Below are 23670 nucleotides of genomic sequence, written 5' to 3' on the forward strand. Positions count from 1 at the left end.
TTCATGCAGGAATCCAAAGAGATTGAGTGAACATGGACAGATGATTAAGATAATTTAAAGATAACTAAGTCTCTATATCCTTGGTTCCTGAAATGGTCCAAGCTTGTCAATTTTGATGAGGATGATGATAAAATTCACCATTTTTTAAAGCATCTTCTACATGTCAGAGCTTTATATTCTTTGTTATTTGAAGCACACAATCTACCAAAGTACATATTCCCAAAAAGGTACCTAACCCCAGAGGCTAAATAGCTATTATACCTCAGATCATGTGGCTACTTAGTGAAATTTGAATCCAGATTTGATTCCAACAAACGGGCATCCTTTAAAACCTATTGCCTAGCAACAAATCGATCCTAGAGACCTCTCCATCCCAAGTGGAGAAAAGCAGACAATTCTTTCCTAGAAGCCACCCTTGAGGGACAATTAGAATTTTCTAATAGAAGTGCCCCCCCACCCCCTTTTGTGACCCAAACAGTTATTTAGGACGTAAAACCTCTCATTGGCTGAGGTCAATTTCACATCCTAGGACTTGCTCCCCCGCCCCCCGCAGGTGGAAGAGGAGGGTCCAAGACTCCCAGGATTCTTAATTTTCTTGGGGCGACCTCAAGTTTGGGACCAAGTCCTGCAGGCGACATTTGTTCATCCACATCTAGGGATAAACCTCTCTCCCAACTCAAGACTTCTTTCACTTCACAAGTTTAAAACAGGAACGAGGCCACACACCCCCTCCTTTTCCCTCTCCCTGACAAGAAAAGGATCAGGTATGGACAATGACATTCCAATCCCTCTCCTTTCTTCATTTCTCAAAGTAACGTGTGCAAATGCGGACGTGTGTCCGAGATTTTGTACACCTGATGCGCAGAGCGGCGGAACAGCTGGACTCCCCCGAACCCGGATTTCTCGTCCCGCTCCCTTTGTGATTCCCCGAGCTTGCTCCGCCCCCGCCCCGCCCCCGCCCTGCCCCTCAGACCCGCCCCAGGCTCGTCCCGCCCCACCCCCTCTGCCCCGTTCCGGGCTTGCACCGCCTCCTCAGGTTTGCCAGGCCGGCCAGCAGGAGGCTCGTCCCGCTCGGCTTCTCGGGTCCCGCGTCCTCCAGCGCTACCCCCGCGCGTCCCGCCTCCTCCCCGCCCCTCAGCCGCTCTCCCAGCTTGCCCCGCCCCCGCCCGAGCGCTCCTTCCGCCTCTGCTCTCCGCTGCTCCCCCGGCTCCAGCAGCCTGCGGTCTCATCTCCATGGCGACGCTGTGTCTCTGGTTCCCCGCACCGAACTTCGCGCAACCCGCAAGCTGGGCTGGCCTTCGGTGTCTGCCCTGCGGACCGGCGGTGTGAGAGGATCACGAGCGGGTAAGAGGCACTGCGGCGACTGAGGGTCGCCCTCTCCCCAGCCTCGCGTGCGGACAGACCCAGCCCTGGCCTCCGACTCCCCCAGGCCGCGCGCCTGAACGCGCAAACTTTTCTGCCCCCTCCAGGTTCGCGCTTCGGAGCTCTGTGGCTGCCGAGGCGGCGCGCGAGAAGGTAGGCTCCACGCCGCTGCTGGTGCATCTGGGACTTGGATTCCTCCTTTGGCTGTAGTCAGGCACTCAGGAAGGGGTGTAGTCTTTTGTGTGTACGTGGGTGTGAGTGATAACTGGGCAGTTCTGACCACCATTCTCGGACCAGCCAGTTCGCGTGCGCAAACTACTCCCCCCACCCCCCCCCCAACAGTGAAAACATCCTTGTTGCATCTCAGAGCTTCCAGCTGCTTCACTCCATCCTTACCCCCCAAGCTTCCACCTCCTTTTTTTAAGATTTTATTTATTTGACAGACAGAGATCACAAGTGGGCAGAGAGGCAGGCAGGGCGGGGGAGGAAGCAGGCACCCTGCTGAGCAGAGAGCCTGATGCGGGGCTCGATCCCAGGATCCTGGGATCATGACCTGAGTCGAAGGCAGCGGCTTTAACCCACCAAGCCATCCAAGCGCCCCTTCCACCTCCTTTTTTTAAAAAAACCTTTTTTTTCCCTTTTATCTGTTTTTTTTTTCTTCTTACATTTTTTGGGAAACAGCTTAATGACCAGTAGGAGCCAGCATTCACTGACTGTAAAGATGTCATTACTTGTTAGACTTAACTTGCTCGACCATAAATAAAAAATTCTTGTGGAATTTGAGTAAATCATTGAACCTCCCCGGGCCGTGCTTTTATATTATGTAAAATGAGGAGCTAACAGTGGATCAATCTCTTCTAAGGTCCAGTCTTCAGCCTTCTGTGAGGTGACGAAATTGACTTGAGATTTCCAAAATCAAGATGTGTGGCCTTTGATTACTCAAACTACTCTGCACTGAGCTGCTGTGGCACTTAAATTAACACAGGGCATAATTATAAATTTATCATTTTCCTTCCCAAAGGGCATAGGTGAATTGGGCCAGTTTTTTCCTACCCCAAGAAACCCTTGGAAGTGCTTTTTTTAAAATAAACCTGAAAAGGGCACTGAAAATGTCTTTTGAATTGTTTCCTCCTAATTATAACTGTAGTAGGAGATAGGTGCTGTTATTTATTATTAGATATTTATATTAATCTTCACAATAACCATGAAGTGGGTAGTATTTTGTCCTCATTTTACAGTTGAGGAAAGTGAAAAATAGGTTAAGGAACTGGCTCAAGTTCACAATAATTTGCTGAGATTTGAACGTAGACAGTCTGACTCTGGAGTCTGGGCTCCTAGCTCTACATTATACTGTAAAAGAAATATATAAAATTTGTATGTCATCACTCTTATTTATTTATTTTTAAAGATTTTATTTATTATTTGATAGAGAGGGAACACAAGCAGGGGGAATGGGAGGGGGAGAAGCAGTCTTCCTGCTGAGCAGAGAGTCAGATGCGGGACTTGATCCCAGGACTCTGAGCCTAAGGCAGATGCTTAAGGACTGAGCCACCCAGGTGCCCCATGTCATCACTTTTAAATATGAATGTAAATGGTAGAAGGTCATTGAAACCATTTTTATACACGTTTGAGACTATGCAATGAAGATTGCCCCCGAATCCTATTGTGTCCACAGTAGGCTTCCCCAGGATGGAGGACTGTGCGTAATCAGCTCCCTCCTCATCACAGTAGCAGGGCCTGAGCATGTGGCTATTTCTTAATTCATTCTTTGCCTATTAGAATAGTAGGTGACTTTTAAAAACAAATAGCCCAAAAGAATAAAGTAATTGCACAAATGGGATGGAGGAACATGTACGTATCTTCCAGTATTACAAGAGAAACCTAAAATGAAAATTTTGTGAAATCTGAATTTTGAATGCTCTAATTCATTTTATGAAAGGTTTTTTGAAACCTAGAAAATCCAGATAAAACCTATGTGGCCTATTGACTGCTGGTTAGTGAACATTTAGCCAGAGGAGTAAGGGAATGGGATGTTTTCTGTTCTTTTTTAAGGACTAAGTCCTTATAATCTGGTGTGTATATTTTAAATTGATCCAATCACATTTCAGGTGTTTAACAGCTACATATGTCTAGGGGCTACCATATTGGATAGCAAAGATCTAGTTTAATACTTTCTTTTGCTTTCTTCCTTCCTATTCAACAAATATTTATTGAGCACCAATTTATGTGGTATGTGAGTTTTTCTGTTCTTTGTAGCCAAAAACAAAAAACAAAAAACCTAGCTGAACTAATTGGGCCTTTGACTGGTGTTTTTCTTGAGTCAATTTTTCTAAAAGGCTACAACTATATCACATAAAAGTCGTGTTTTGTACCATGTATAGAAAATCTGTCTGCAGTGAGAGAAGAATGAGGTCCATCTGCAGGGAGAAGCTGAGATGAACAGGGAAAACCCCCATGCTCCTCCTTGAACACAGCTGTATTTACTGTTCTGACTTCCGCACAACTTGGGTATCTAACTCTTGGATTCTGTGAGCCAACCCTTTTCTTCTTTTGCCTAAGCTAACTTGAGTATGGTTTCTGTAACTTGCAACCAAGAGCCCAGACTAATATAGCAAAGAAGTCAATAACTAATCCTTTTCTTTTAGAAATGAGCCCATAATTGGGGCACTTGGTGACTCAGTCGGTAAAGTGTCTGCCTTCCACCCAGGTCATGATCCCGAGGTCCTGGGATCGAACTCCATGTTGGGCTCCCTGCTCAGAGGCGAGTCTGCTTCTCCTTCTGACCCTCTGCACCTCACCTCCACCTGTGATCTCTCTTTTGTTCTTTCTCAAATAAATAAATAAAATCTTAAAAAAGAAAAAGAAGAAATGAGCCCACAATGACCCCTATCCTGACCCCCAATGTACATTTTAATTTACAAAATAAACAATATTTTCAAACACATATAATCCCATAATTACACCTTTATAAATCACTTTGTCATGTACATTTTTAATATGTAATGGTACACATTTATTTTCTGATGAATACTACCCATTTTTCTATATTAGTCATTCAGAATTTTTTTCATAATAAAAATAAATCTATACCTGCTTTTTCCCAACTCTCTTCTCAGAATCATCCCTCCCAATTCCGTGGGCCATTCTTTTTAATTATACGAGTATTCTAAGCCAATTAAATTACTTATATGATTCCAGTGGTTTTATTCATTTATTCAATATCTGAGTGCCTTTAAAATGGTATAAGACCCATACTCATGAATAAGAACCAGTCTGTGCTCTCCAGAAACTTCTATCCTGGTGATATGATCATTCCACCACTCTGTAGTTATCTGTCTACATATTGCTTATGGGCATTTCCTTGACTTATTCTTTTACTCCACTTGCTTCTTAAATGTTGGTATTTCCCAGGTATTTCTCTCCTGGGCCTTGTCTTATTCTACATGGGCCATGCCATCCGTTTGCATTTTTTCACAGCTATCCCACACATCATCTTTTCTCTTGAGTTCTAACTCTCTGTTATAGAACTGGACAGCATTTGATTTCAGATGACTTACAGACATCTCCAACCCAGAATTTCCCCCAAAACAAACTCATTATCCACACCTCCCCCAAGAATGTTCCTCCCCTGGTACCCTCATCCTAGTCATCAACACGAGAACCATCAACTTCTTTTCTTCTCCCTCACTTCTATGCCTAGTGATCCTCAGTTTTACATCTCTTTTGGTTCCAAGTGTACCTTCCTGGCTTTGTACACCACTTTTTCCCCTGGACTAGGGTTTGGCAATTTTTTTTCCATAAAGGGCCAGATAACATGTATTTTAGGCTTTGTAAGTCATATAGTCTTTGTTGTAACCATTCGATTCTGCCACTATAGCCTGAAAGCTGCCCTTGACAATGTACAAACATTGTCTGTATTCCAATGAAATTTCATTTATAAAAGTAGGCATTGAGGGTGCCTGGGTGGCTCAGTTGGTTAAGTGTCTGCCATTGGCCTCTGGGCATGAGCCCAGACAGAGTCCTGGGATTGAGCCCCATGGGGCCCATGTTGGTAAGCTCCCTGTTCAGTTGGGGGGGTGTGTGCTTTGCTTTCCCCTCTCTCTCTGCCTGCGTCTCTGCCTGCTTGTGTTCTCTCTGTGTCAAATAAATAAATAAAATCTTAAGTATATATATATATATATATATATATATATATATGCAATGAGTCATATTTGGCTCATGAGCTTTAATTTTCCAGCCCCTGCTCTGGACTATTTCAATGGCCTTGTAACTGGTTTCCCCACCTACCATTCTCTTTCAGGTTTACCCTCCACAGACTTTCTTTTCTAAGATAGATGTAATCATATGATTGGCTTCTTCAGAGCCTTGGTTTGCTTTCCATTGACTACTGGTTAAAACCCCACATCCTTTGCACATGTTAATTAATGACTTTCCAGGTTTGCTCCCACATATATATCCCATTCCATATATTACCATTTTCTAAGACAACAGCAGTGTCTTCCTTCCCCTTCCTTCCTTCCCCTTCTATTGACTACCTACTTGGCTAAATATGTAGCATCTCCATCATGAAGCCTGACTCTTGCTTCCCGTTGCAGGTAGAATAATATCATATTCTAGGGATACTTGTAGAAATCATACCTGTGGGAATACAGCAAACCTGGAGGACAGTCCTCAGAACTGTATCCTGGAACTGCAAAGTTGGTCAGGGACAGCTCTGTTGACTAGACTCTCTCTTCCTTTGTCTTTCCAGTTCTGTTTCCTTGGGCATCCCCAGTCCATGAGCTCAAAAGAAGGGATTTGACTGATCCTATTTGGGCAGTATGGAAAATTATATTAGAGGGAAGTTTTTAGTACAGTACTTTGAAACTTGGTCTGTATATGGATGTATATGTATATACGTATATGGAAATATATGGAATATATATGTATATTCCATATGTATATGGAAAGTTAATACTTGTTTCCCCTATAAAATTCTGAGCTTCTCTTACATCCCCGGAGCTTATCACAGACATATCTGTGCTAAGGTACCTGGTAGGTGCTCATCAAATATTTGTTGTAAATTGACATTAAATTTCAGAACATGAAATAGACATGGAAATCAGGAACTATTAACTGTGTTGTTCCCATTACCACTGGGACTGTTGAAATACATCAGAAGAGTCTGCCATGTTCAAAAACCAGCGGGTGTACTTAGTAGAGACTCCAAAGGCTGATTAAATGGATGTTGTGATGTTAACATTAACCATATGCAATAGTAATGAATATACAAGATGTGCATCTCTATACCATTGTTTCTGGATACCATGACCCCAGTTTGAAGAGGGACCACTAGGTGAAGAAGAGAATTAAAGTAGCACAAGGCCAACATAAACCTCTCATATCCCTCTCCCTATAAGAGAGGGATAAACATAGAGATAAAAACAGTGTTGCAAATTTTAAATGATATTTGTTCTTTTAATAGATAATACATGTATTTTGTTCAAAGGACAAGAGATACAATTAGACATAAAGTAAAAAAAACTCCCAGCTACCCCAGTCCTACAGCCATCCCTTTTTCCTACTCAGAGTCACCTATTATGTTTCTTTTGAGAAAGCATTTCCTTTCTGAGGTATTTTTTGCATACTGATAGTTATTTGAAAAATACATATCACTTATATAACGGTTGGACCTCATTCTGCTCAACTTATCAGTAACTGCTTTAACTCTACCTGTGTTCTCAATTACTCTGTTTTTTCCCTGCAGTCAATGATCTTTTTAAGCAAGTATCATTACTTTGGAGCTGATGTGTTTTTTTAATTAATTAATTAAAAGTCTTCAGAGCTAGTCTGCTTGTCTCAATCACAGTAAAACCTTCTTTTTGGTTCCCTAACAATCTTAACCAGCCCCCATGGACATCTTGCTAGCTTTTCCTTTAGATAAAACATCACGTTGTTTCTACAGCATCCCTCCTATATGCCAAGTGCTATGCTAAACACTTTACCAGATCATCCTATTTAATTCTTACAATGATCCGATGAAGATGGCACTATTGTGACTCCCGTTTTACAGATGGAGGAACTGAAGCCTGAAGAAGTTAGGTAACCTACTGAAATTTACATGGGAAGTGGTAGAACTGGGCCATGAATCCAGTCTCTTTCACTAAAGAGCCCCAACTCTGGAGTGTCACTCTGTACTGCCCCCACCCCCATAGAATTCAGTTTTATGGAAGGAGATTAAATGGACATTTCCTAGGTAATGATAAATCCAGACCTAGCAGAGCTTGAGTTTCCATCAAGGGCTGGGATCTGCCCATCCTAGGTTTTTCTTTTACCAGGTGAAAATGAGAGAATTATATGCACTGACGTTTCATCCAAGTAAAAGGTAGAATATAGCAATTCATAAAGATCCTAGAGCTAGAAAGGAGAGAATATAAATATAAAGAGGATGTCTACTCAGACATGTGGGTTACCACAAGATTGTTGAAATCTGGAAAGTACCTCTCACGACAGGTCATCTTGGATTTCTTTTGTTAGGGCCTTTATTGTTTCAGCCTTTGAGCTCTACTGCCCTAGAGAAGCGTGTATCCTAGAGTATGGTCTTCTGCAACTTTTTTTTTTTTTTAAGATTTTATGTATTTATTTAGAGGGAAAGTGGGCTCCTATGAGTCCCCGAGGTGGGGCTGCAGTGGGGGGTGGGGGGCAGAGCAGAGGGAGAGGGAGAATATCAAAGCAGATTCCATGCTGAATGCTGAGCTGGCCACCACTGGGCTCCACCTCAGACAACCCTGAGATCATGACCTGAGCCAAAATCAAGAGTCAGATTTTTCACTCACTGAGCCACCCAGGCACCCCTGGTCGTCTGCAACTGTTTTTCCGGAAAAGATAATTTGCTTTTATGATGGACTTTAGCTCTCTCTGAATTTCTCAGAGGGATAATCAGATTAATAACATATATAATGTCTGGCTTGATCAGGATTTCTCAGAAAACAAAGCCTGGGGCAAAAATTTATGTATCCATGCTTTATTCCAGAGTGCAAATTGGTACGAGGGAGACAGATTTAAAAAGAGAAAAACTTAATATAAAATAGGAACTTCTCTTTTATTGTCCACAGTTTTGGCCCTGAATTTTATATTCCAGAAATCCCTAGTATGTACTATTACCACCAATTTTTTAAGTCTTGCTTGGGATGTGGGGACAGCAAGTGTTGGTGAAGGAGAGGGCAAGTGAATTGTTATTTATGAAAAATTTAAGTATGGTCTCTCTCATACTTAAAACAAAAACCACTTGAAGTTAATTTTTGTCTTTACAATTAAAATTAAATTTACCCAAATATGTAAAGGGCTAATTATAGGAAAATCTATTTAGGGTAACCTAAGAAAGGCAAACATTCACAAAGAAAATATTGTAATTTATAAGTATTAATAAATACATAGGGGAACTTATAAGGTAAGAATTGCATTTTAAAATGTGTCTTTGCGGGGCGCTTGGGTGGTTCAGTCATTAAGCATCTGCCTTCTGCTCAGGTCTTGATCCCAGAGTCCTGGGATTGAGCCCCACATAGGGCTCCCTGCCCAGCAGGAAGTCTGCATTCCCTCTCCTACTCCCCCTGCTTATGTTTCTGCTCTCGCTGTTTCTCTCTCTGTCAAATAAATAAATAAAGTCTTAAAATAAAATAAAATGTATCTTTGGATAAAATAAAAAACATTTCTAAATGTATTTATTGAAATAAAAATATTTTATTTAAAATATCTCTTATCTTGAAATACCATGAAAAAATTTCTTGTTCTGGCTTAAATATACTGTTTTTCATATAGATTAACTGGAATGTGGCAATTAGTTTGATTTATGTTGTTTTATTTTGTTGAAGTAGGAGAGAAAAGTGGTGTTAGAAGGATGAGCCAAGATGAATTTATGATTTCTGGGGTCAGCTCAATAGGAAAGGGGAATCCTAAACCTGCTGCTGATTGTATTTGGATCTGGATCTAGAGTCCAAATTATGTAAAACCAGAACAGAAGCAGAGAATTAGAGGCTTATTTAATACATCACTTTTCTAACATGCAGAATCATTCCTATAACTCTTTCTACATAAGCTCTGATGTGAAATGGGGAGAAGGGGAAGGGCTACATTCTCTAGACTTTTTTTTTTCAAACCCAATTTCATAATCCAAAAGAATGAGGTTTTAGAGTTAGGATGGAAGTAACACTACTACATAAAAAAGCCAAAATATTTAATATCCTTCTGACAGAGTCCTGCCTGCATTGTTTTATTCATAGTCTAAATTTATACAGTATTTAAAGACTTATGAAGTTGGGTTGTTGTTTTTTTTTTTTTGCAAGAATTATCTAGACAAGACAGATACTGTAAGATAAGACTATATAAATTATTTTTAGGATGTTTTAAATCTCTTTTACTACCAATTTACATAGTTTCTAAAAAATTGGCTTTAGTATAAAATTATATTGTAGCCCAGGTAATAGAAATGTTTATTTAAAGGCTATGCATAAATTATTTCAAATACCTCAAACTAAAATAATAATGCTAGTTTTTATTTTTGCTTCTATTTTAGGTACAAAAATATAAACAGAATGGCAGATTGCTAGTGTTTGACTCAACGGGTAAATGATTCATTACTTAAAAAGAACATGTTTCATCACCATTTGGTCCTAAATATTAAGAAGATAGTCTGCCGAAGTGATTGAATATAGTTGAAGTCTTAGTAGTTAAATCCTTTATTATATTGCTTGTCATTTAAAAAACGCTGAGATGTATTTGCGGATCAGGAATTTCTGTTAGGAACATCATGACAGATGAAATACTGAGTTGGTTTTTTTCTTCTCTTTCAGGAAAAGTGATGATTGAACCAAATGAAGCAATGTCAGAGTAAGAAGATGTCTCTGGTTGTGCAGCTGATCTATCACATGCCTTTTAAGCAATTAGAACTAGATAATGCAATCATTTGTCATCCAATTAAATTTGAAAGGCCAGAAATGCATGGATTAGCACTTTAGCTTTTGCTTCAGTGAAAGCAATTGTTACTTAGATAAAAGAACATTTAAAATGAAAAATGAATTTTGATAAAAATTTAGAGGTATAGATAATAGTCATTTCTACTTTTTAAATCTGAAATACCAAGTAGTCTGTATTTTACTTATATTACATTCATTTTTCATTTCTATTTCCTTTTGATACTTGCTCATTTCTTTCAGAATTTCCCTTTAAATGAATATTTACTTTAAAATTAAAGATTCTTTATTTACTATGAGATGAATCATTACTAAATAAGGGAAATTGATCACCCCAATTAGTTGAAGGGGCTAGTGTTAAAAAGAATCATGGTCCAGTTTCGGTATAGTAGCTAAATATTAAGTACCTGCTTTGTTCAAGGCACTAATTCTGATAATTCATCAAAACCGTTCCTGATATGATCATCTCCTACCTCCTGAGGAAAAAATTCTATTAATTCCATGAAAAATTACACTTTGAAAGTTGATCATAAAACACATTCATAGAGATCAATTATTGACAGATTGGTAGAATGGTGCCAAACTGATTTTTTTTTTTTTAATAAACATATAATGTATTTTTATCCCCAGGGGTACAGGTCTGTGAATCGCCAGGTTTACACACTTCACAGCACTCACCATAGCACATACCCTCCCCATGATATTATTTTGTTTTATTTTGAATAAAATTGGCTGGGAAATTTTTCATATTATGCAATAAACATTTTAATTTTCATGCTATCAGAGCTAAAAATTAGAGTCACCTTGGCCTTTGTTGTAAATTATATATTAAATACATATTTTGTATTAAAGAGAATGTATAACAGATCAAAGACAGAGAACCTATGTTTATTACAGATTATTATACATAATCAGAAAAAATAAATGCCCCATTAAGTATATTAATCTATATGTAATATGTATCTATATCTAATTATGTGGTTGAAAAATATTTAAATTTTAAAAATGTAAGAAAATTTTAGTGTCTTTGAAGGAAGTATGATATAATTTTCAGTAATAATAGTAGGTCTTTAATGAGAATATATTACTATTGTGTCTGTGAATACTGATGTTCATAGACGGTGATAAGCAGTGTTAGAACTGAAGCAAGGGAAATCCACATCCTGCGTTAAACCCCAGGGATAAATCAAATGTAGCCTGGGCCAAAATAGAAAAGCAGAGTGATTACTTGTTCTCTTTTTTTTTTTTTTTTTTTTTTTTAAAGATTTATTTATTTGACAGATAGAGATCACAAGTAGGCAGAGAGGCAGGCAGAGAGAGAGGAGGAAGCAGGCTCCCAGCTAAGCAGAGAGCCCGATGCGGGGCTCGATCCCAGCACCCCGGGATCATGACCTGAGCTGAAGGCAGAGGCTTTAACCCGCTGAGCCACCCAGGCGCCCCGATTACTTGTTCTCTTGATCTCATCAATAATTGCATCTGCTTATCAAATTAATTTTTACAAGGACAAAAATCATCTTCCCTTCAGTTCACTTGCAGAGAATAGTTTGGGTTTGGTTTGATTGTTGTTTGGAGGGAGGAGGAGGAATGGTTAGGGTAGCCAATAAGTTTCACAAGTGTGTGACTTTGTCACCTGGGTACCTTACCCAGAGTTCAAAGTAAACAGGGCCAGTCCTGGAAAAAAAATGATCAAGTAGGAAAATGGAAAATCATGGAGGACCTTTGCTTGAAGAGCTGTGTGACCTGGAAAGTTGGTGCATTTTCTCAGCTTTCATTCCACTCTCCACCTCCTTCTGGCGGCACCTCCTCCTATGTCCTCCCAAACCCCACATCTTTGTCAAGTGAAGCAGTGGCAGTGGATTTGCCTTAATCTTCTGACAACTACTTTACTCTGAGGCATAAGGAGTGTATGGACTTATAAACAAAGGGTTTAGCCCACATTTATTATTTCCTCTTTTCACCATGGATCCCATGTGTGAAAGATTTTGTCTACCCAAAAAATTGCATGTAATTAACAATTTTCAGCAATAAAAGTAAAATATATCTTTAATGCAAATGAAGTTTTATAGATCTTGGATCTTTGATCTGTTGGGTTTGGGGTCAAGCTTTGAAGCATACTTAAAGATGTGGGGGGTGGGGAATGCCTGAAGTAAATCCACAGCATTCAATTGAAAAAATTGTATCTATAGGTTTTCCATAATCGAATGTTTTATCTCTTCTAAGATGAATGACAAGTTTGTTTTTTTATTTCTATTTTTATACTTGAAGTAAATGCCTCTTTGGACATAGACCAGGATTGGCAAGCAAACTTTGTACCTTACCAACACAAGTCTCTCTAAATGTAGCTAGGATATTCTCAGAAAAGTAAGTTTTAATCAATTTGAGTTTTAAGCCTATGTTTGACAAGTTTAAATGATTTTTAAAACAAAGTTTGAAATCTAAACTTAATGTAAAAATTATCCCAATAGAAATTTGGGGCCATTTCATAAATATGCCTAAAACTCTTAACAGCTTTTTAGGAACAGTCCAAAATCTAGGTTATCTATGTTCTAACATAAATATGTTTCAGTAGGATATCTAACTTGACTGACTCTCTAACATAAGTAGAAGCTAAAATAAACATCTTCCATTTCCAAAGGATATTATTATAAAGTAAAAATTTGAATCTTTCCTCAACTGTAACTATTTGAATTAAAGAAAACAAATCTTTTAGAGTATACCAGTTCAGTTATCTATTTTTCTTAAATGCTAGAAGCATTACCATATATAATGTCACTTTCTCAAATGGAAGTCAAAAGATTGTAGTTGAAGAGGAGGTTGGACCTCAGACCTTTGATTCTTTAAAACTAAATATGAGAAAGACTACAGAAAGTGAGCAGAAAAGGAATTTGTATTTTACTGTTAAAATGATTTTGTTGATTCTAATACGTATTTTTATGACATGTTCACTGCTTCCAAATGGTAATATCCCATTTAATATTAGGCATTGGTTTCCTCCAGTTGTATCATTAAGGTTTATTAGAGGCATTTCCAATTATTTAAATACTCAAAACCAGACCAGATAAATTCCCTCTTTTAGGGATATAATTAGTGAATATCTGAGTACCATATCTCAGAGACTCTAAAGCACACGTATTTTCTTCATATTTTAACATCTCTTACAATTGATGGCATCTTACACTTAAACTTTTCTTAAATAACAGTGTATCTTACAATAAATACGTGGTATCTTGGATCAACTAAACATTAATTTGTGGGGGGGACAGCAAAGTTCTTTTATTTAGATTAGATATTAGAGCATATAAATTCTAGTAATCACTTGTGGCAAGCTGTAACATAACAGGAATCTCACTAGAAATTAAATACGTAACTGATTTCTCAACTTTTTAGACGTAGAGTTTCATCTTGGATGCTTTTTTTTTTTTCTTCACAATCAGAAAATCGAGGAAGGCAGAGGCAGAACAAATGTAAATCAACTTTGCATTTTTCATTACTAGAGAGGAGTTTTGCTTTAGGTGTATATATTGAGGAAATGAGATTCCGTTCCCTCCCATGATAGGCTGTTCAGCCTGTTTGCTAAGTCACTGTACAAGATCACTGACTTAACTGTACTCATGTTCTGGATTCATATGTCAAGTGGGAAAAAGAGCCACCGTAACTGGGGCAAGAAAAATACGTTACATCTTTTTAATTTGGTAAAGAGAAACATATTGAAAGAATCTTAAAAAAAAAAAAGAAAGAAAAGAGACTTGGGATTATTTTCTCCAGGAGCAGGAGTACCTGTCTCTGTAAACAGAGTGCACCACACAGAAATCCTCTGTCTTAATGCGTCATTAGTGACATAAAGTTTCAGACTTAACGGTTAAAAGAGAAAATTAACTGACTTTTATTTCGGCTACTTAATGAAAAAGCAGGCTACTTTATGTTATGACCAAGGTTTGATATTATTGTTGGACTCTCTCCATAAGTGTAGCATTTAGCAATGGTGAGAATTGGTTTATAAATCTATAAAAACCTCAAGGCTAGTATTCCTAGTTTTATTCCAACATATTATAATGGTGTGCCAAAGACATTCATATAATTGATTGCTTGTATGTTCTATGTTAAAGAACCCTGAGAAGATTTTAAGGATCATTACACAACAACAAATGCCAAGTAGAAATAGAATTTTAATCATCAGTAAAAATTATTTTTAATACTTTTCCACAGGGGCGCCTGGGTGGCTCAGTGGGTTGAGCCGCTGCCTTCGGCTCGGGTCATGGTCTCGGGGTCCTGGGATCGAGCCCCGCATCGGGCTCTCTGCTCAACAGGGAGCCTGCTTCCCTCTCTCTCTCTCTCTCTCTCTGCTTGCCTCTCTGTCTACTTGTGATCTCTCTCTGTCAAATAAATTAAAAAAAAAAAAAAGTTTAAAAAAAAATACTTTTCCACAAAAAAGATATTACATTTTAGCTATCCAGTTTATTGTTGATATATTTTGTGTTTATATTAAGTGTTTATGTATGAATGCGTGTGAAGCTTTAAATAGAACCGTGGCCTAGGAAAAGTATTTTTTCACTATTTACTTTAACATTTAGGAAGGAAGTCTCTTCAAAAAATATTGAAAATACAGTTTCTTTAAAGAACACTGAAAATAGAGCATCTTCAAAGAGTATTGAAAATAAAGATACAGAAATGAATCTACAGTCTAAGCTATGGTCATCTTCCTTCTTAAAGGAAAGCCCAGGTGATAACATTTGTTTAATGTGAGTAAATGTAGCTTCTAATGGAGGCCTCCTCCATGACCTTTGGGATATTGACAATCCTACAGGTCTGGAGCGGGTCATAGGAACCAGGAATTTTTCAAATTCATATACCACTTGATTCTGATATGCAGTCGGGTATGGAATCCATGGTATACATTATGTAAAATGATAATGATGAGGTATTAAATTTTCAAATGAGTTAAAATACCTGTGAAAGCATTAAGTTCCATTTATCCAATACAATTTATTAAGTCCCAGGACTGTTTTTAGAAGCTGTGAATACAATAGTTCAAAATAGGCAAGGTCCTTGCCTTAATGAAGTTCACATTCTAGTGGGAGGTAGTCAACTATTAAAAATAAATAATAATAAAAAATAAGACAATGACACATTGTGGTGGGTACTATAATATAAATAAATGGCACCTGGGGGAGGACTATCTTAACTCTAGGGATCCGGAAATTTCCCTTGATGCTCAGTGTTTGTGAATTGAAGGAGACCCTGTGACATCACATAAAGTCCTTAATTCCTTATTATGACCTTCCCCTGGTGACATCAGTGTGATGAGTCTGTGAGCAGGGTGTGTACCCACCAGAAGATCAGGGTGGCTGTGAGCTGAATGGAGACTGTAAAAGAAACAGAAGCAGGTAGATGGCCTGAAGAGCCTAGCCATTCTAGGAAGGACCGGTGTCCCTTTCCAGGGTAGCATTTTTTGGTTTGGTCAGGAGTTTGCTTTTTAGAGTGGGGAGTTTTTAATCAGCTTTTTCTTTCCTTTTTTCTTTTTCTTTTTCTTTCTTTCTTTCTTTATTTTTGGCCTGCATTTTCTTAACATTGTCCTCTCTCAAGCTCTCCTGGATTTCCTCATTTTCTTTCTAACAAGTGTCTCTGTATGATTTGGAGTAGCTAATGTCCAAACTCCCATGTCACAAGACTTGTGTACACTCAAGATCTTACATGAAAGGGAAGTATCATGCAAGTTCTTTTTGAAACTGAAAGACATCGGGAGAGCCAGAGGAGTTGACAAGCTCACTCAGTAGTCTTTCCCCAAAGAGAGAATTTTAGGAAACACATAGACTTTTTTCTTATTAATTAGTTTAATGGTACTGTATATCCATATGTGTCAGAAAAAAGTAAGAAATGGTTAGAAATACTACTCGGGCCAAACTGATTCCCAGATGTGCCACTTAATTAGTGTGAAGTCCGGTAGGTTATTTAACCACTCTGTCCCTCAGTTTCATCTGTGAACAGGATGACAATAGTATATACGTCACTGAGATGCTGAGAGAATTAAATGAGCTGATATATGTAATGTTCAGAAGAGTAATGGTATATAGTGTTTGTTAGGATTATTGCATGTTATTTTCATTCATACATGTATCAGTTTCATGGATGGTAATATTATGAATAATTATTATGATGGTAGCATATATGTAATATATAGATAAAATCTATATGTTAAAGTAGATTCAAAGGAAAATATTGAGTAAATAGTATAGGTGATATTCATATGGCAAAATGAATGAAGATAGTGTAAGAATTATACTATTGGAAAATGTTCTAATAGATTGTATCATGGAGATTTTACTTCTTAAATATTTCTCTAAGCTCTCCCTCCTCTCCATCCCTGTTTTACCAGTTCCCTATCATTAATCATCTCTCTCACCTGGACTTTTTAAAGAGACCTCTAACTTCTCTCCTTGCTCTATTTTTTTTTTTTTTTTTTTTTTGGTATCCCCTCAACTATGCTTTCTACCCTGCTAGCCAAGTGTTCCTTCAGAAATGTGGAATTGGGAGCCCCTGGGTGGCTCAGGTCATGATCCTGGGGTCCTGGGATGAAGCCCTACATCAGGCTCCTTGCTTGGCAGGAAGCCTGCTTCTTCCTCTCCCACTCCCCCTGCCTGTGTTCCCTCTCTCTTGCTGTGTCTCTCTGTGAAATAGGTAAATAAAAACTTAGAAAAAAATACTTTAATAAAAAAAAGAAATGCGGAATTGATCATACTTATTTTCCTACTCAAAATCCTTTATTAGTAGCCCCTTTATTCTTAGAATATGGTCCTAACTCCAAGGCTTCTGGTCCACAAAACCCCATGATCTACCTACCCTTCCAGATACATCTGTCACCATTGCAGTTTCAACCTTGACCCCTAAGCAGTGTCAAAGTGCTTTGTCAACGCCACACACATTCTTGTTTCTGTGTTGCTTCATGTTGTCCTCTACCCTGGGAAAAACTGATCTGCTCAGACTGACCACACTCCAGAGTGTCATGGGGTCCTCCTTTCTGCTATCATTTACCTAGTACATGTCTGTCACCATACTTCTATACTGTTTCATAGTTATCCTTTATGTTTCTGACTCCCCAGTTAGAGTGTGAATGAGTACCCGAGGTCAAGAACTGTTCATTTTTGAGTTCTTGTGACTCCGCCTAGTGTTGAATACTGAATGAGTAGTCATTGGTGCTTATTTTTATTTTTCAGTATCCAGGCATCCAAGCAGTGACCTGACCCCCCTAAGAATTATTTACTGTTCAGCCTCTCCAGTCTATTTTACTCTCCAAGGCTTCATTTCATATTTACCTTCCTATGTGAAGGTAATGTATTTCTGGAAATACATTATAATATATATTATATATATTATAATTTACATTTGTACAAATTTACATTTGTATTATACATATAATACAAATGTTATATATATTATATATAATACAAATATATATTATAATGTAAATTATATATAATATTTGTATTATATATAATATATATATCACTTGTATTATATATATAATACAAATGTATTTCTGGAGATAGAATAGAAATACATTGGTTTGGGTTTTTTTTCCTCACAGCATTTTTACTACCTTTTCTGGAAATGGAAATCACGTAAGATCATTGTGGTGCCATTTAGTCATGAAAAAAATAAACTACAGGAGACCATATAGTAAACATGTACATTTGTTACATTTTAATTTAGGAGTAGCCATTTTTAATTTTTGAACTTTTCAATATTGATTAAATTATGTATATTCTATCTTAGGACAAGTGGTTAAAGATACAGTCCTTGCAGAGCGGGAGAAAAATAATGAACATTGCCTTCAGGATATTGATGATAAATTGTCTGAATCAACGGATGGTGATGGTGAAGATGATACCAATGATGAAGATAATGATGAAGACGGTAACACTAGTAAGGATACTCATGCCCCATTAGAATTAATGGCAGAAGTAAGTTTAACTTGCACATTGTAGTTTAAGAAACTTAAAAATATTAAAATTACTAAATAGTGTATAGCCTTGAAGATTTAAAAAATAGTAAAGAGATTCTTGCCCATATACAGATGCTTACCTAGCTTCTCATCTCTCTTACCTTCATGAAGTTAGAGGTGAGAGAAGATTCTGGAAGTGGCTTAGAGTATTCTGGTAAAGGCAGAAGCAAGAATAAAAGAAGTTTTGGCATAAAACTCTGCAAGAACTGCTTTCAGGAATGCTTTCTACGTTAACTGGGAACCATGCTAGTTTGGAGGGATATTTAGAGATAAGAAAGATAAGTCTTTACCCTTGAGAACTAACAGGTAATATTATGTATATAGTACAATTTTATAATAAAATGAAATGTGTGCTAGCAGAAATATTTATGAGTTTCTCTGGGGATAGGGAGAATTAAATATGACTAATTGAGAATAGAATTAGGAGAAAAGGAATAAAGGAAGGATTTTTAGAAGAAGAGATGTGGAGTCTTAGGCTTCTGAAGGAAGAGGGAAGCTTAGGAATTCATCTGGTAGAATGGAGAAGGCATTCCTGGCATAGGAAACAATATGTACAAAGACTCTGAAGCCTGAAACATCACATTCAAAAACTGTACATAAACATTTCCTGATAATTCTATGGAGAGCAAAACAGTTTTACCCCACTTGTGGTATCACAGTCTAATTAACATTATACAACTTCACGTATATTGTAAGAACTTCATAACAGAACATTTTAAAACCCCTCTTCTTATCCTTTACATTATTGTCATACATTTTACTTCCATGTATATTATAAGCCCTATAATACATTATTATTATTTTTAGTTTTAGTTGTCAATATTTTAAAAAGTTTTTTTAATTGGAAAATATCTTATTCGGAACACATTTTTGGTGTTCTCCTTAGCTTTCTGTTGATCTGAATTTTCACCTGGTATTATTTTCCTTTTACCTGAAAAACTTGCTATAGTATTTTTTTATAATGCAGTTCTGCCAGCAGTGAATACTGTTAGCTTTTGTTTGTCTGAAAAAGTCTCAATTTTATCTTCATTTTTTTTAAGATTTTATTTATTTATTTGACAGAAAGAGAGATCACAAGTAGGTAGAGAGGCAGGCAGAGAGAGAGGAGGAAGCAGGCTCGCTGCGGAGCAGAGAACCCGATGCGGGGCTCGATCCCTGGACCCTGAGATCATGACCTGAGCCGAAGGCAGCGGCTTAATCCACTGAGCCACCCAGGCGCCCCTTATCTTCATTGTTAAAGGATGCGTGAGCTAGAGATTTATAAGTTACCAGGTATTTTTCAGTACAGATGGTCCCTGACTTATAATGATTCAACTTAGAATTTTTTTTTAAAAGATTTTATTTATTTATTTGACACACAGAGATCACAAGTAGGCAGAGAGGCAGGCAGAGAGAGAGGAAGAAGCAGGCTTCCTGCTGAGCAGAGAGCCCGATGTGGGGCTCGATCCCAGGACCCTGAGATCATGACCTGAGCCGAAGGCAGCGGCTTAACCCACTGAGCCACCCAGGTGCCCCCAACTTAGAATTTTTTGACTTTACAATTATGTGAAAATGATACGTATTCAGTAAAAGTTTTAAATTTGAATTTTCATTTCTTTCTCAGCTAGTGATGTGTGGTATGATTACTCTCTCACAGTGCTGGGCAGCTGCAACTCCCTGCCAGCCAAGCCATCATGAGGATATGTTTATATCCTGATACACTACAATCATTATGTTTTTCACTTTTAGTACAGTATTCAGTAAGTTACATGAAATACTCAGTACTTTAGTATAAAGTAGGTTTTGATATATGATTTTGCCCTACGGTAGGCTAATATAAGTGGTCTGAGCATGTTTAAGGTAGGCTAGGCTAAGCTATAATGTTTGGTGGACTAGGTATATTAAATGCATTTTTTTTAAAAGATTTCATTTACTCATTTGATAGAGAGACACAGCAAGAGAGGGAACACAAGCAGGGGAAGTGGGAGAGGGAGACACAGGACCCCCACAGAGCAGGGACCCCCTCCCCCCGATACGGGTCTCGATTCCAGGACCCTGGGATCATGATCTGAGCTGAAGGCAGACACTTAATGACTGAGTCATCCAGGCGCACCTTAAATGCATTTTCAACTTATTTCAATTTATGAGTGTTTATTGGGCTATAACCCCATTGTAAATTGAGGAAGATCTGTACTTTGAAAGACTGCTTCGTTGTCAGATAGTTTGCATTGTTTCAGACAAGATGTCTGCTGTTACTACTTTTGTCCAACTGTATATGTCTTTTTCTCAGAACTTAATAAAATTGTTTTCTTTTGTATTGTTATTTTTGGCAATTTGATTATGATGTACCTTGATGTGGTATTCTTCATGTTGTTTCTGCTTATTGAGATTCTTGGATCAATGAGTTTATAGTTTACACCAGATTTGGAAAATGTTCAGTTATTAAGTCGTCAAATAATTTTTTTGAATTCTGCTCTCCCTTTCTTCTTCTGAGCTACAAGTTACATGTATGTTAGATCACCCAGTGTTGCCCCAAAGGTCATTGATGTCCCTTTTTTGTTTGTTTTCTCTATTTCATTTTAGAAATTTCTCTAATTCTGTCCTCAAGTTCTGATCTTTTCTTTGTAGTTATAATCTGCCATTTAATCCCAACCTCCCAACCTTTATCTCTCCCTCTTTTTCTCTCTCTCTGTGTATATATAAAATTGCATATATTTTATCATCTCTACAAGTTTTATTTGAATATTTTATATCTATTTTCATCATGTTCATATTTTACTTTTGAGTATGACTTATTTGTAATGACATATTTTATAAGACATTAATAATGACATTATTAACATGCTTCTCAGCTGTGCTATCATTTTTGTAATTTTTTAATCCTGGGTCAGTTTCTCTTGATTAAGTTTTCTCCAGTATATGGGTCATATTTTTCTGCATCTTTGCATGCCTGGTAATTTTTTACTGAACCCTAGACATTATAAATTTTATGATCTTTGATATAAGTTTTGTTGTTTTCCTTTAAATATTTTTGGATTTTTGAACTGGGACATAGTTGAGTTTCTTTAAATCAGGTTTCTTTTAGAGTCTTGCTTTTTATGCTTTGTTGGGAGGGTCCAGAGCAGCCTTTACATTATAGTGAGACTACTAAGGCAATGCCCTAATGAGGACTCTGCCCATTGATCTGTGTATTAAAATGACCTTCCACTCTGGCTGGAGAAAATGTGACCTCTGTTCAGCCCTGTGTGAGATCCATTGGTTGTTCTACCTGCTCATCCAACAGTTCTTTTTCTAGCCTCAGATCGTTTCTGCATACTCATATGCAGATGAATTCCAGCCAAAGCCTCAAAAAGATACCTCTGCAGATTGCTGGAGCTGCTTAAAAATATAATATTGGCCTTTCTGAACTTCAGACTGTCTTATTTCAACTCAGATCACTGGTCTCTGGATGCTGCCTGCCTGTGCTGTTACCTGAAGACAGCCCACAGCTGTAAACTGAGGCAATCATAGGACCCATCTGTTTCCCTTCTCTCAGATCACTCTCCTGTCACAGCTGCTGACAATTACTGAAAACTCTTGTTTCATTTATTTTGTACAATTTTCTGGTTGTTTTAGGAAGGAGAGTAAATCTGGTCTCTGTTAACTTCATCACGGCTAGAAGCCTCAATTAGAGTTTTAGCATAAAGAAAAATACTGAAGTGTTTGCTTGCTTTTTTTTTTTTTTTTTAAGATTTTGTATTTATTTGACAGAAGGGAAGCAGGAGCACATAAAGGGAGAACAGCAGAGGGAGAAGGAGAAGCAACCTCCCTGTTGAGTAGGGAGGCTGATGGCAGAGTCCCAGGACTCTGGGATCATGACCTGAGCCCAAGGCAATTGCTTAACCAATAGGGCCTCCCAGGTGCCTCTGTGCTTGCCTTTTCATATAATTTAACCCAAATGCTAGCCATGGACTCGTATAAAGAAACCAGATACATTTGTTATATTTTCCTCCTAGAATAAAGTATACAGAGAGAATAAAGAATAAAGCATATAGAGTTTTGAAACTTCCTTAAAATTATAAGTTGCTTTCAACAAGGGAGAAAAAAATTGATGCCAGGTATTGGATAGATTTTACTTAAGCACATTTCCTTTGAATGAACATCTAAATCATTCATGAATCATAGAGCATTTCTATTTGCCATCACCAAACAACTCTTTGGAGTTGTTCATTTTATTTCTATTTGCTTTTTGACATTTAATTATAAAAGTAATCCATGACTTCATTTTCAGATAAATATCCAGACAATATGAGATTGCTTATTGTCATATCTTAGGCTATACCTGTGCTTAAGCTCTTCTGTTTTCAGAATGCATCCCTTTTTAATATTTTCAACTTAAAATTTTTTTTAAGATTTATTTATTTCAGAGTGAGAGAGTTGGGGGGAGGGGCAGAGAGGGAGAGAGAGAGAATCTCACGCAGACTCTGCTGAGCGTGGAGGCTGACACAGGACTCAGTTTCATGACCCATGAAATCTTGACCTAAGCTGAAATCAAGAGGTGGACCCTTAACAGACTGAGCCACCCACGCACCCCCTCAATTTTTTATTTTGAAAATTTTCAAGCCTATAGAAAACTTGAAAGATTAGACGCAAACCAAGAAACAAACTGTTAACTATAGAGAATAAACTGAAGATTACCAGATGGATGGTGGGAGGGGTCTGGGTGAAAGAAATGAAGGGGATTAAGGAGTGCATGTGTGATGAGCAGTAGGGTGATATATGAAATTGTTGAATCACTATATTATATACCTGAAACTAATATACCACTATATTATCTGTACTGGAATTAAAAAAAAATAAAATTGGTTAACAACTAAAAACATGAATTTTCGTGGAATCCTGACTGGAAAAAAATCTAGCTATTGAAGCATTTTAAAGACAAATTGGCAATTCTCAATTTAAATATAGTATTTTATTACAGAATTATTGTTAATTTTCTTAGATGTGGTAAGGATATGATGTTACAGTGAAGCATAAACTTAGGAGACCCATGCTCAAATATTTCAGGGTGAAGTTTTATGATGTCTGCAACTTCCTTTCAAATGTTTCTTTGAAAAAAATATATATGTAGGCTATATCTACACCCTATCTATCAAAAGAGAGAGATAAAGCAAATGTAGCACAATGTTAAGAAGCATTGAATCTAGGTAAAATGTGTACATATATTCATTGTTACAGTCTTTCAATTCTTTTTTTGTCATGGTAAGTGTATTTAATCCATAATATTCCATCATATATGATGGAATATTTTATATAGATATATGTGTATATATAACATATATATTTTATATATTATATATTTATATATATTTTATATATAATATAAAATACTTATAAATATTT

At 37.4% G+C, this 23670-nt stretch overlaps 1 protein-coding gene across 1 annotated transcript in view; it reads left to right on the plus strand.

Moving 5' to 3' along the window:
• Positions 1–766: 766 nt before the first annotated feature.
• The window catches only part of ERICH2 (glutamate rich 2), a 39264-nt gene continuing 16360 nt past the window's right edge, over positions 767–23670 (plus strand). The window contains exons 1-7 of the mRNA XM_046018213.1: positions 767–1344; positions 1470–1515; positions 9914–9962; positions 10191–10227; positions 12576–12671; positions 14882–15030; positions 18081–18268. Of these exons, the coding sequence (XP_045874169.1) occupies positions 767–1344; positions 1470–1515; positions 9914–9962; positions 10191–10227; positions 12576–12671; positions 14882–15030; positions 18081–18268 (1143 nt within the window). The remainder of the gene's footprint in view (positions 1345–1469; positions 1516–9913; positions 9963–10190; positions 10228–12575; positions 12672–14881; positions 15031–18080; positions 18269–23670) is intronic.

Source organism: Meles meles, chromosome 9 (genome assembly GCF_922984935.1).
Source record: "Meles meles chromosome 9, mMelMel3.1 paternal haplotype, whole genome shotgun sequence".
In the NCBI taxonomy this organism is placed as follows: Eukaryota; Metazoa; Chordata; class Mammalia; order Carnivora; family Mustelidae; genus Meles; species Meles meles.